The sequence below is a fragment of the Nanorana parkeri genome, unplaced genomic scaffold (genome assembly GCF_000935625.1).
Source record: "Nanorana parkeri isolate BGI_ZX_2015 unplaced genomic scaffold, ASM93562v1 scaffold134, whole genome shotgun sequence".
In the NCBI taxonomy this organism is placed as follows: domain Eukaryota; kingdom Metazoa; phylum Chordata; class Amphibia; order Anura; family Dicroglossidae; genus Nanorana; species Nanorana parkeri.
The window spans coordinates 261,188-275,249 of NW_017306402.1; the positions used below are offsets into that span (position 1 = coordinate 261,188).

Consider the following 14,062-nt stretch of genomic DNA (forward strand, 5'->3'; position numbering starts at 1 on the left):
GGCAGCTTATATTGGCAGATGTTTGGACACTGAAGCATATTATTTACTACAGCATATGCATGTAACTCTGAGACACTGGCCATATCATGTACATACAAATGTAGAAAATGTATATTATCATTGGGAGGTAAAGTTGTTTCTGGACATTGCACTCTATATACTCTATACATTTTAGGAACAAGTGGTAGATACTAGCACAGTATGGCTGTATGTCCTATATGAAAGCAACTCATTTATTTTCAACACTATACACCTTACTTTAATAAATTGTTTCTTCTTGATGGAGACATTATTGGCAGGGCACATTTTGGCAGGTACAGCACAGTAGGACTGCCGTGTCCTTTACGGAAACATCTGGGATATCTATGAGGTCTCATAAAGCCATATATCTTGCCATGTGACTCACTTCAGCCTAACCACCACTGCACACTGGTGAGCAGAAGTCTGCATGCCTGTTTTACTCCATGTGAATAATCTTGAATGATCCACATGTTTTTGCCCTATGAATGATTTAAACTTGCTTATTGGATGTAAAACACTAAAGTACATACAGTATATCATTTAAAAATACCTTTGAATCCAACCTGAAGGTGCATTAGCTGTGGATTCCTATGTTTGCATACATTATTTTTAATTTGCATACATATCTTTGTGAAAAATGGCTTGCTATGTTTGAACCACATTTCAGGAATAATGTACGTGAGCTTCAACATGCCATAGAGAGATATTTTACATAAGTGTGATATTCTCTATAGAAGTTTACATTTATCCTGCCCTTCAGAGAGAAGGGAATGGGAGATTGTTAGGGGGTATTTGCCATGGTCTTCAAAACATGTTCTTTTATAAAATAAATGGGAAGTGAGAAGCAGCTTTTTGGTGTTATCTGTATACAGTATGGATAATTTCCCATCAATGGCTTGTAGAGTCTGCTGTACAGGCCTGTACAGCATAGTATTGATTTAGTCTTTGAGCACCAGAGACTCCAAACCATTATTATTATTTTTTGACATAGAGTCTGTACATGTTGTTGCATTAGTCTAAAAGAAAAGACACTGTACATCTAAAGTGAAAGTAAATTTAGCAAAGTGAATAAGGTTAAACTCTGTTTATTTCAGTTTTCCTTACATGTGAGTTATCAGAAATCAGTGAAAACATATTTATGTAATATGTAAATATTCACTTTTCCAAAGCGAACATTTACCTTACTATGTGAACAGTCTCTACCCCTTTAGTAAATCAACCTCAGAGACTTGAAGTGTGATAAGCAGTAAAGCAAAAGAGTTCTTTAACTTTGCAAAGTGGAAGCAGGGCCAGCATAGGTAAGGAATACATATGAGTGGCCAATGTATGTATGTGTATGTGTAATATTTGTGTGTGTGTGTGTGTGTGTGTGTGTATAAAGATATATATATATATATTTTTTATTTTTTCTATTTGCATACTTGCTCAGGTAATGTAAATATTCACTTTTCCAAAGCGAACATTTACCTTACTATGTGAACAGTCTCTACCCCTTTAGTAAATCAACCTCAGAGACTTGAAGTGTGATAAGCAGTAAAGCAAAAGAGTTCTTTAACTTTGCAAAGTGGAAGCAGGGCCAGCATAGGTAAGGAATACATATGAGTGGCCAATGTATGTATGTGTATGTGTAATATTTGTGTGTGTGTGTGTGTGTGTGTGTGTATAAAGATATATATATATATATTTTTTATTTTTTCTATTTGCCAACTTGCTCAGGTTTGATCCGCATGTCCTTTCGGCGAACATTCTGAAAAGTTCTCTTCTAGATGAGAAAAGTCTAGATTATAGAAAAGTTCTCTATCTTAAGATAAACATCACAGTGGCTTTGACTTTCATCAATTCCCTTTTCTAATTCCCTGGCCAATACAGTATTTTGCTGCTTTCTATTTGTAAGCTTTCTTGGTGTCAAAATCATTTAAAATCAATTTTCTTTCCCTCCATGCTTCCTTGTTTTAAGACTAGCAATATAATTTTGAATGCAACTAACAAAGTTCAAGCAAAGTTCCTGTTTGTAACAATAACTTCCTATACTTCTTCAAAAATATAGGAGTTGTAACAACCACACAATGACCAAGATGGTGCCACCAGAAGAGGTTTGTCCATTGCAATATTTCCCCTCACCTCCTGTTCATGTGACAAATTAGAAATGTTGGGTTTCCCATCACATTCTCTACCAAAGACAATGGTCACTATTATTAACAGAAAAGGTGAAGTAGCTGTATATAAAATCAGACCTTGCTTCAAACTCTTCCCCATTCTATTCAAAACTAAACAAAAACTAGGTTTTGGCTTTACATAAACTTAAAACAAAACTGAAACAGTGGACTTTAACAACTGATTCTACTTGAATAAATTGAAATATGAAAGCTTGATTGCATTGTACATACAGCTACTCCTTATTGTAACTATTGAGCACTATAGTAAGCCTTATCAAAATATCTGGTACATCGAACCAGAAATATGTGTCATAAAAATTAATACATTCTTTCCTGGTATCAGCATAGACAATATAGAGTATATCCAGGATGAGCCTTCAGAGCAGATTTGAAAGTTATAGTCCGCCTTAATAAACTGAACTTGACAAGAAAATATAAGTATGCATTGTAATCAACAGAGGAAGAAATAAACCAGTTATTTGTTTTTCAAAAGTAAATTATGATTAAAATAGGTCAAATTAATTTTTGCACACATTATAAGAAAGCACTCATCCTCTTCAAGCCTCCTATTTCTTCATGAAATCATATAGTAATGTATTGTACACAAACCTTATGCAGTAGCAAACAATTGATGACATAAATTGACTGATGATATAACAACAAAAACGTATTGGCTGTTTTGCTTACCCAACATCCCTATCTGCTGTTGAAGTATTGGCCTAAATTAACTAAGCTTAAAGGAGAACTATGAGGAGAGTGCTTTTCACTCACCTCATAGTTCTAGCCGACCTGTGACAATGGGATTGTCACAGGTCGGCTCAGTAGATCTGGAGGTGAGCGAACACATACCGGCGTTCGCTCACCTCTTGATCCTGTCACGGCTCTCTGCCGTGACAGGGGAGGGGCTCGATTCCCCCCTCCCTGCTCCTATCCGCCATCGCTGACTGGCAGAACGGACGGGGGACGGGGCGGGTACAGCTGGCTCTGCCTCTGGATAGGCAGAGCCAGCTGTCAGTCACGCAGCTGGGCGCATCCCGGCATAATTGTCGGGATCCGCTTCAGCGGCAGCGTCTCAGTATACCGCGAGCAGCAGCTCGCGGTATACTGCGGTGTCTCAGTATACCGTGAGCTACAGCTCGCGGTATACTGAGCCTAGGGTGACGGGAGGACGCTAGTTTGTGTCCTCCCGTTACCCTGAGGAGAACTATGGGGGAAAGCCTTAACCCCATAGTTCTCCTTTAAATGGCTGCCTGAACAGCATTGTGGGACCACTGGATTATGCACTATAACAAATTGTTTTTACTGCAACATTTTTGCTAAACTTGCATCTCAATGTAATGTTCTTGTACAATAACAATACACTAATACTTGTAAAGAGCAACATCTACCATCCAAGAAGCATTGCATCTGTGCAAAAGGCTGAAAGTGCATTCAGTTTAACAATAATAGTTTTGTATAAATCTTTGAGCCAGATTTATAAGGCTCTTTACACTATGTGTATCTTCAGCATGATTCCATGTGTGCAACCTCCTTCTCACACTCCATATATGTGTAACCAAGAGGGTTATTCACTAAGCTGCCGAAGGTAGCCGAGGGAATAACCGAGCCAAAGTGAACTGAGCCGAATGGTGTTCGGCTATTCACATTGACTCTGTACGGCTAATTTCACCCGTACATTGGCTAAAACCAGCTGTACATTGGCTGACTTCAGTCAGTCGAACATGCCAGCCGTTCCACTCAGCCTATCCAACATCTGGATCAGCTGAGCCAAAGCTCTAGCAGTTCACTCGCTGCTGTCTGCCCCTATTCTCATAGGAGCCGAACAGCAGTGAGTGAATAGGTAAATGCTGCTGAGCGGTCTGGTAAGAATTTCAAGGAGGAACCCCACCCCCAAAAATTGGGGGAAAACATGGGGTGCCCCCTTAAACTCCCCAGACCTGGCAGGGTAGGAAAGGGGGATGAGCAAGCACCCCCCTTCCTGCCATACCATGCCAAATGCCCTCTGCACTGGGAGGGTGCTTTTCCAGGGTCACCCCTGGAAAAACACCTTGTCCCCATGCTGATGGGGACAAGGGCCTCTTCCCCACAAGCCCTGGGGGTGTTGGTTGTGGGGGTCTGTAGGCAGGGGGGCTTATTTGCATTGAAGTACCCCTTTAATAAAGGGGCACCCAGATACGGCCTTCCCCTTGTGAATTATTAAGGGGTACTTGTACCCCCACCCATTCACTAAAGGGTTAAATAAAAGATAAATGAAAAGACCAGACCTTAATAAAAAATATTTTAATTGAAATAAAAACACAACAAAGAATTTTTGACAAGACCTTTATTAAAAAAAACAAAAAAAATGATCCGACGACGTAATCGTGATCCAGAGTTGTCCATGTTGACGATGACTCGGCAAAATAAAATAAAAACTTTAAAAAAAAATTAAGACTGCTGACCCAACCACACTCGATGAACTCCCACCGCTGAATGAAGAATCTGACAGATGCCGTCAAAATATAAACAATTGGGCAGAGCTAGCAGTGACATCCAAGTGTTTCTGAAGGGTGCCTCAGAAAATGGGTAATTCTTGGGAGCAGGGTACAGTTGACCTACTTTTTCCAGGCTTAGACATAAGATTCAACTTTACGTTTAAGAAAAAAGCTGGAAATGTTTTCCCCTTTCCACATAAGTAGTAAATGCACCCCCCCACCTCAGATGCCATGCAGACCAACTCTCCAAAGTCCAGCCCTCCACTGTGCATGCCATTGTGTACATTATGGGGTCTATTCACGAAGCAGCCATAGCTTTGGCCGATCCTTCAGCTAGCTTCGGCCCCAGGACCCCTTCGGTTCAGTAGAACCATAGGGCTGCTGTACTGGCTATTCACAATAGCTTTTCATGTACAGCTCCCGAACTTAGCCGAGCGGCTCAGTCGAGCAGAACGCATATGCCTCGGCTCGGCTGAGCCGCGCTGAAAGCCGAAGCTGGCCGAGCGACAGCCTGCTTCTGACAGCTGGGCGGAGCTAGCCGTGATCTTGCAGAGAGATCAGCGTCCCTGGTTACCAACTAACCAGGGACACTGATCTCCAGACAGCAAACTCTCCCGGGCGCTCCGGGAGTCTCCCCGCTCCCGGCCGCCAAGGATAGATACACTGATTTTTCTTTTTTCTTTCTTTATTCTGACACGGAGCCGTGTCAGAATAGAAAAATAAAATTGCCCATAGGATTGCATTGCAAGATTCCTATTGGCTATTTAAATTTGCAATAGCCAATAGTAAACTAGCATTGCACCCGTTCTCTGCTGATGGACCTGATGGAGAACTGCAGCAGAGGGTGGGTGCAATGCCAGTTTACTATTGGCTATTGCAAATTGAAATAGCCAATAGGAATCTAGCAATGCAATCCTATGGGCAAACATTTTTTTTATTTAATTTTTTATATTCTGACACGGCTCCGGCATTCGGCTACTCACTCACTGCTGTTCGGCATCTATAAGAATAGACCGAACAGCATCGAGTAGCGTGCCGCAGGTTCGGCTTAGCCGATCCAGATGTTGGATCGGCTGAGTTGAACTCCTTCTGCACTTCGGGTCGGCCGGACATGCTGAGCATGTTCGGCCGACCCGAAGCCACGTGAAGCCACGCGATGTACGGCTGATTTCAGCCGATATACGGCTGAGATCAGCCATACCAGCCTGAAGTGTATAGCCGAACAGCGTTCGGCTCACTTCACTTAAGGTCGTTCTTTCACTCGGCTGCCTACGGCAGCTTAGTGAATAGACCCCATAGTTTACAGAGAAACTCCTACTTGTGCTGCCCCCCAAAAAGGAATATTCATCTGAGCAGTATAATGTATGTAATTAAATGTGTGTGTTACCCATGCCATAGGAGATTTGGCACTGTCTTGTGCTTTTCTATAAAATACATTACATAAAAGGGGGATTCTGAGTGCTGAAGAATCATGCTATCCTGAGTTCAAAAGCACTTGTCTGCCAAATTTCACATCACAATGCAGTACTTTGCATAGCATTTATTATCTAGTATGTATTTTTGACCTATGAGATCATTCTGCTTATAGCTTGGTTATAACATGTTCATGCAGACTAAGCATATCATAAAGGCACATGCCTAAAATTGATTCTACATTTTATGTTTCCAGCTTAGCTTGCTGGAATACAGGAAAATCCGAAAATCTACTGTGGGCTAGCTTGTTTACCCATTGTAGCTACAGTTTCTTCACTGGTAATGAAATCAATTTAAAAAAAAGATAACACATATCAAATAACAGGCTGCCACCATGAAATGTATGCCAATAAGGTGCAACAAGCAGCAGTTGTAGAACCTTTTGAAGCAGAACTTGAGACGTTAACAGAGAAGACATAGAGGAATATTAAGAGTGGCACAGGAAACTGACATCACCCCACTAATGACACATTATTGCTGCTTTAATATTGTGAAAAAGAACTAAACAAATTATAATTCTTAGTTTTAAAACAATTTGATCATTATTTTAGGAAATTAAAATTTTTTCAACTTAAGAAACATTTTAACTTGAATAAAAGCCTTATTTTTGGCATTGAAGTATATCTAAAGCCAAAACGTTTTTTTCTATTCCTGGATACAGCATGTAATAGATAAAACTCTTATCAGATTTTTTTGCCATCTGTGTCCCATTGGAGAGATTCTCTGGTATTCTCTTATTTGATCTCATTTACGCACAGTCAAAATTCTAAACAAAAACATTGCACTATTGAACATTTGTTTGGTGCATTTGTTAGACTGTATCTAAGTAATAAAAACCTAACAGGGGTTCTACCCTCACTACTTTAAAAAAAAGTAAAAGTTTTGGTTCATATGCACATGAAGTTCATAATACAATGTATTTTTTAAAACAAAAGGTTTGTAAATGAGTATATATTTTAGACATGTGCGATTCGTTTCGTTCCGAATCGAAATTCGGACGAATTTTCGGAAATACGGACATTCGGATGTATCCGAATTCCGAATTACAGATATAACAAATGCAAACGAATCTGAATTTCCATTTCTGAAATTCATTAGTGGTAGTTCGGTCGAACGTTCGTTTCCTTTTCGTTTCTTATTCATTTTGTTAATTCGTTCATTGGAGCAAAGTGACATTAGAGAAGGAGAAATTTGTTATTTTTTTTAATCCAAAATTAATTTCTAAATTAAATTAAGTATTTGCTTCACCGACCAGCTGAAAATACTACATGCAATTTATGTTATCAATTTTTATCAATAACTAGCTATAAAATAAAATAAAATGATTAAAGCGAAAATAAAGATTAAAAATCTTACTTCAAAAACAAACAAAAGTCAAAGACAAAAGATGATTTGGGAACAATACCTGTCCCAAACTTCATGGCAGCATGGAAGTGGATTGTGTGTGATTAGAACAATATCAAAGGCAATTTGGTTAAATTGCATTTAGAAGAGTCAGCAATTTTACCAGGCAAACGGAATGTCATATATAAGTCACTACTAAAGCTTGTTTATGACAAGTGATAATTCTTTTTACCAAAGAACCATCTTTCTTTTAAATGAACAGAGGTTTACTTATAAACATTCACATCGCTGGCATATGTTTTTGTAAAATGCTCCGCTTTTACAAAATATTTCAGGCTCCATCATGTTCCATCTTTAGATTCAGACATTTAATTCATGTCACAGCACTCTTGCAAAAAACAAACAAACATTTTTTACTAATGATACCAATAATACTAAGGGTCTAGTTCAGTTTTCATTCATAACAACAGATTAAATTAACATGTTTTCTTACACCCCCAAGATCCTTTCCTAGCTATCACTCTCATTTGCAAACCTTTCAGAAATTACACAAATTTACTTGAAAACATTCCTGACATGTAACAGTCAAGTGACAGATTCTAGGCATGGTGTCTCAAGTTCTTCCTGGGAGGAGAATATTGGAAAAACTGTGAAATGATATGACCATCTCACAATGTCTTTGTGGCTTGTTTCTGCACTGAACAGGATTGCTCAGACCCAAGAGACCTCCTGTTTAGGGCAAAAGAGGAAGGAGTGGAAGACAGTCCAAGTAGGAAAACCACATCAATTGAGTAATGTTTTCTGGCATGCCTGATTACTTTGCTCCTCTAGAACGCTAATTCGATACTACTCCATAGACATTGAATCAACACCAAATCTGGTCAGAAAAAGTGAGATCAAGAAAACAGAGCTCTCACAAGCATAATGATCATTATTTTGAATCATGTGACTATAATTTTGAAATATTATTGGACTCAAATTAAAATGTTTAACATTTTCAAAAATAAGAACTTCATTCTGGTGTTGTAACTTTGTGATTTCGGCCTAATGTCATCTAATGGTTATGGGCACATTTAGTCCAGGATGAAGATGATGGTTCTGCAAGATACCAAAAAAAGGATGTTGATAGAGGAAAGCATTGTCAAGGGGAATACTGGTATAAAAATACCCAAGGGCCGTAACACCATAACGTAACGTTAATTGCACAACACCGTGCATTCAGCACAGGTTATCAGACAACACGCCTAGCCTGCAGTATGGTGCACTAGGTGTGTTGCATTACCATTCATCTCCCGGTGGCCGTGCGTTGCAGTGCAGCACTAAACACACTGAGGGGAATTTATCAAAACTGGAGAAGACAAAATCTGGAGCAGATTTGCACTGCAACCAATCAGCTTCTATCTCTCATTTTAAAATCTCAACTGAGCAAACTGAAGAGAGATGCTGATTGGTTGCCATGGGCAACTGCTCCAGTTTTGATAAATTCCCCCCATAGTATTGTGCGATCAATGGTGTGAACAGGGTCCTTAGTGTTAGAGAAACACATTACATAGCATGCCTTCATGTAACATAAAAAATACATCTGATGCTAGGTCTGCTTTATATACCTGTGCTTAATATTATGATGTATTTCTATCTATTTAGTAATTGGTTCATTTAAGCAATTATCAAAAAAAGTCTTGCATGTTAAAATAAGATTGAAAACAAAAATGCCTTCTTACCTTCCGGACTCAAAAGTAAACCATGTTGAGTCTCTGCCATATCTTCTTAAAGAGCTTAGAGGCCACATTACTAGCTTTACTTTTGCGTTGTGAATATCCCACAGGTAGATATTTTCATGTGTGATCTGCATTGTGCACTCTCCATAGATGTCTAAATTTGGTGTGGGCATGAGATACACATTGAACCGTTCTAAATGGAGTAAAAGAAATGAAAAACATTAAACTATGCTTTGGAAATTTTAGCAATTTTTCATCTAAATGCATTGTACAGTGTAAACAGGACTATGTTTAATTGCATTATGACATATTGTTTTGTCTACATAAGTTTAAGTACTGTATTTTTTTAGTTACAAGTATATGTAAACCCAGTCACTAAAATACTGTATCATATAAACGTTATCATATTAATATAATTTCAAAAATGATTTGAATATTTTAAATCTGCAGCTTTCATTAAAATAATCCAGCAATGAAGGTCCTTGTTTAGGAACTTCCTATTATTTTGTGGCCCCCGCTCCATTGTTATTGCCATGTCTAATGGAATTCCAATGACCACTTGTGGCCCTTTCAATACAAATTAAGCAAGCCTGATTCTCTGTTGCCACCATTAGAAAACCCGCCCTGAGAAATGCCATGAAGCTTTTGCTGGAGCACATGCATGTAGACATGTAGTGGCTGCAAATAGGCTGCAGGGGACCAGCAAAACTGAGATGTAACAAAAGTTGAAAAAAGTAATATCAGTATTTGAGTTACAAATATTAAAATGCCGATCTTTTAGGGATTATATCTACTTAAAGGTTTTTTTATCACTAACATCTCAAGCTAAACTTTACTAAATGAAAGTAGATTTGCAAAGCGCGTCTTAAGATTAAAATGTACTGTACAGGCCTGGTTAAATGTATTCTAACAAAGTATGGCTGCTTTCTAAGGACTTTGGGGTCTATTCGCAAAGTTTTGGCTCAGCCAATCCAGATGTTGGATTAGCTGAGTCAAATTCTTTCTGCTCTTCGGCTCAGCAGAACATGCTCTGACTGAATTGCAGCCGAAGGGAGCTGATGTACGGCTGATTTCAGCCGATGTGTGGCTGAAATCAGCTGTAATGAGCCGTAGTGAGTAGCCAAACGTTGTTCGGCACACCACTACGGCTCAGTTATTCACTTGGCTGCCTCTGGCAGCTTAGTGAATAACCCTGTTAATATTTAAATTGCCCATTGAGCTCCCTTCAAACATGGGGCAAAGTTGAATAACTCAGTATTCAACACCGTTTCCAGTGGGCATGGCTTTGCCTTCAGTTTATGGAGAGGACATGGAGTACCAGGGAAATGCTGTGAGTGACAAGGATGCTGGATGCTCTTGAGCAACTTGTGTTAGTAGGTATGAGCCCTTAAAGGACCAGTACTGCAAAAAGGTTTAAAGTCTGATATCTGCATTAATATTGGGTTACGAAATGCAATTAGACCTTGAAAGACCAACATAGCAAAAATGATTGCATTCTGATGCCTGCATCAATATTAAGTTAATCCATAAAATAAACTAGGAAGGACCAGTATCACAAAAAGAAACTTAATACTGGGTTATTATGTGTAATGGTGATTTTTAAATAGCTTTTTGCTGACATGTGTCTTTATTCATATTTTTCTATAATGTACCTGCGGCCCAAAGTGTTCAGAAACAATGTTGTTGATACTGGTTAAAAAAACTGATACTGCCTGCGGGGGGGGGGAGCTAAACGTTTGCAGCACCGGTTGTTTTTTAATAAAAGAAATTGTAAACCATGTGAATAAAATGTGACCTTTATAAAAAGTACTGGTAGTTTTATAGTTTGTTCCAAACCCTGTCAATGTCACTTTTGCTGGACAATTTGGCCTGCAGGTAAATGTGGAGACAAATATGAGAAAAGACAGGTGAAATAAAAAAAGGAATTCATATACTGAATTCTGTCATTGCCAGTATGAAATGCATATAGTTACCACATATAGTTATAACAATGTTTATGACAGTGGTTCTTTATGCATGTACAGAATAGCTTCAGGTACCAGGGGAATCAAAATGTATTGATAGTTGTTTATATTACAGGATATGTAGGCTATGTGCCAGTGCAACTAGAGGACCATGTTACCTTTTATGGTACATATATAAAACTTATAGGGCAATAACAGTTTTTGACTCATGGCGGTTGATTTACTAACCTTATAAACACACCACGAATGTGTATACACCTCTGCAGTGTGTTCCCTCCCAGCATGATCTATGGGTGGAATCTAAACACCTTTGTAATGTGTACACACCCAGCAAGTGTGTTGTGCAAAGCCCTGAATGAATTCCAAGGTGATGTTGGGTAAATTAGCTCTATGTTTAGTTGCTTGCGTTGATGAATGCAAGGAATGTAAATGCATGAGCTAACCATTTTTGTCTAAACTGTGAAGCAGCATTATATATGCATCATGTGCATGATTTTCCCATATATGGCATTAGTGGAAATATGCTTTTAGAGACCTTTTGGTTGATAAATACGTTTTGCTGTGTGAAAATCACACACACCTGGTGTGTGTGTGTGTGTTTAGGTCAGTAAATCACCCCCATATACTCAACACTCATGTTTCTTCATGCCTTTATGAAACCATTATGCTGCATTGTAGTAGCCCAAAAGAGAAGCAGTGACATTTTATACTCAACACCATGAGCATGTTTCTGAACCCCTTTCTGGAACCATTAAACTGTATTGTTGTAGGCCAAAAGAGAAGCTGTGACATGATCTACTCAACACCATGAGCATGTTTCTTCACCCCTTTCTGGAACCATTATGTATATTGTAGTCGACTAAAAGGGGAACAGTGACATGATATACTCAACACCATGAGCATGTTGCTGAACCCCTTTCTGGAACCATTATGTTGTGTTGTTGTATGCCAAAGGACAGCAGTGACATGATCTACTCCACACCATGAGCATGTTTCTTTGCCCCTTTCTGGAACCATCATGCTGTATTGTAGTAGGCCAACTATATGCTGTGCCCTAGGTGTTAATAATGCCAAACCAGAATTTCCAACTACTCTTCACAAAGGGAAAGTCTCAGTGAAATGTGTCCATATCAGGCAAAATCAGCACCTGAGGAAATATGAGCACCATTTAATGCAAGCACCAACTGAAAGAAAATGCTCACTTTCCTGATAGGAACACCGTTCCTGGTCAGTCATGCTCTAAACCGTTGATATAAGCAACTGCCAAAAGGGTTAAGATGATGAATACATTTAATTCCCATTGTGAATTTGGGTGACAGAAAAATGAAAAGGTATTCTATAGAAAATGTAACATTATTGGGGTCTATTCACTATGCTGCCGAGGGCAGCCGAGTGAATGACCGACCAGAAGTGAAGAAGAGTATTCATAAGATATTATTTTTTAATTGATTCTCTTGGTGCTTGCCAGCAGTGTTAAAAAATTAGGGCTGCAACAACTAATCGACATAATCGATTATAATCGATTATTGAAAAAGTTGTCAACTTTTTCAATAATCGATTAATCGGCTTCCGATCAGTTGGCCCTGTTCACAGCTCCACACGCTGTGCGCCGTACCTCCTCCCCACCTCACGCTCGCCGCTGCCAGACCCGCCCGCATCCATGCTCCACACGCCGCACACTCACCGCCCACCCACATCCACGATCGGCACAGGGACGCGGGGAGATGTAGTAAGGAGGAGCAGGTGTGGGGGGATGACAGCCGCCGATAGACAGGCCCGATCTCAGAAGCAAGTTGCTGGAAGACTGCTCAGGTAAGCATGCACTTTCCCACACATGGTACTCTATAATGTATTGCTGGGATTTGTATTCCTCTATAGCTGATGGTACATTGTGCTGTATATTATACATAGGAATACAAATCCCAGCAATACATTATACACTGTATGTATAATGTATTGCTGGGATTTGTTGTACTCTTCTATAGCTGGTGATATTCTGCATTGCACGCTATAATGTACTATTGCTGGGATTTGTTGTACTCCTCTATAGCTGGTGATATTCTGCATTGCGCTGTATAGAGGACTACAAATACCAGCAATAATACATTATACAGTGGTGCAATGCTGAATACCACCAGCTATAGAGGACGACAAAACCCAGTAATAGTACATTATACAGCGCAATGCAGAATGCCTCCAGCTATTATGTACTATTGCTGGGATTTGTTGTATTCCTCTATAGCTGGTGGTATTCTGCATTCATTGCTGTATAATTTTACACTTTCCATTTCACTATATTGCACACCACACTATCTTTCTTTTTTACTTCCACCGCTCCAAGCTTGCTCCTGTGATGGACTACAACCTCAATACAAACTAATAGTCCCATCACTGGAGCCTTTTTTTAAACTTTATTTTATTGTTTATCCGATTAACCGATTAATCGAACCTAATAATCGGCTAACTAATCGATTTTGAAAATAATCGTTAGCTGCAGCTCTATAAAAAATATCCACAAGTAGTGATAAAGCAATATTTCTTCCCTCTAATGGTTAATTATGTTCCAAACCCTGCAATATAATAATAAAACAGACACCATAGGAAATAGCTTCTAAGAATTATTAGAATAATCAATAGAGTAGCATGAGAAATGTGATTGTTAAATTGCTTAAGGATTGTCATTGGTTTTATCATCCACACAGCTGACAAACATGTTCCAACTGCAGCACAAGCTGCAAATACTATCCCATTAAATATTCAGCAAGTACTCTGAGACTGTTCTGCGAAGAACCATCTAAATCAACAAAGATAAAAACAATGCTATCACTCAAATGCTGCATGATGAAAGGAGGAAAGAACAGCTTATAACGGAAGTCTGAGGTAAATTTTACACACACGCACGCGCACACACA

At 39.1% G+C, this 14,062-nt stretch overlaps 1 protein-coding gene across 1 annotated transcript in view; it reads right to left on the bottom strand.

The window, feature by feature from the left end:
• Positions 1–14,062, bottom strand: part of LOC108784954 (docking protein 6) — a 322,423-nt gene that overhangs the window by 131,017 nt on the left and 177,344 nt on the right. Inside the window, exon 5 of the mRNA XM_018553907.1 lies at positions 9,190–9,379. Coding sequence (XP_018409409.1) covers positions 9,190–9,379 — 190 coding nt within the window. The remainder of the gene's footprint in view (positions 1–9,189; positions 9,380–14,062) is intronic.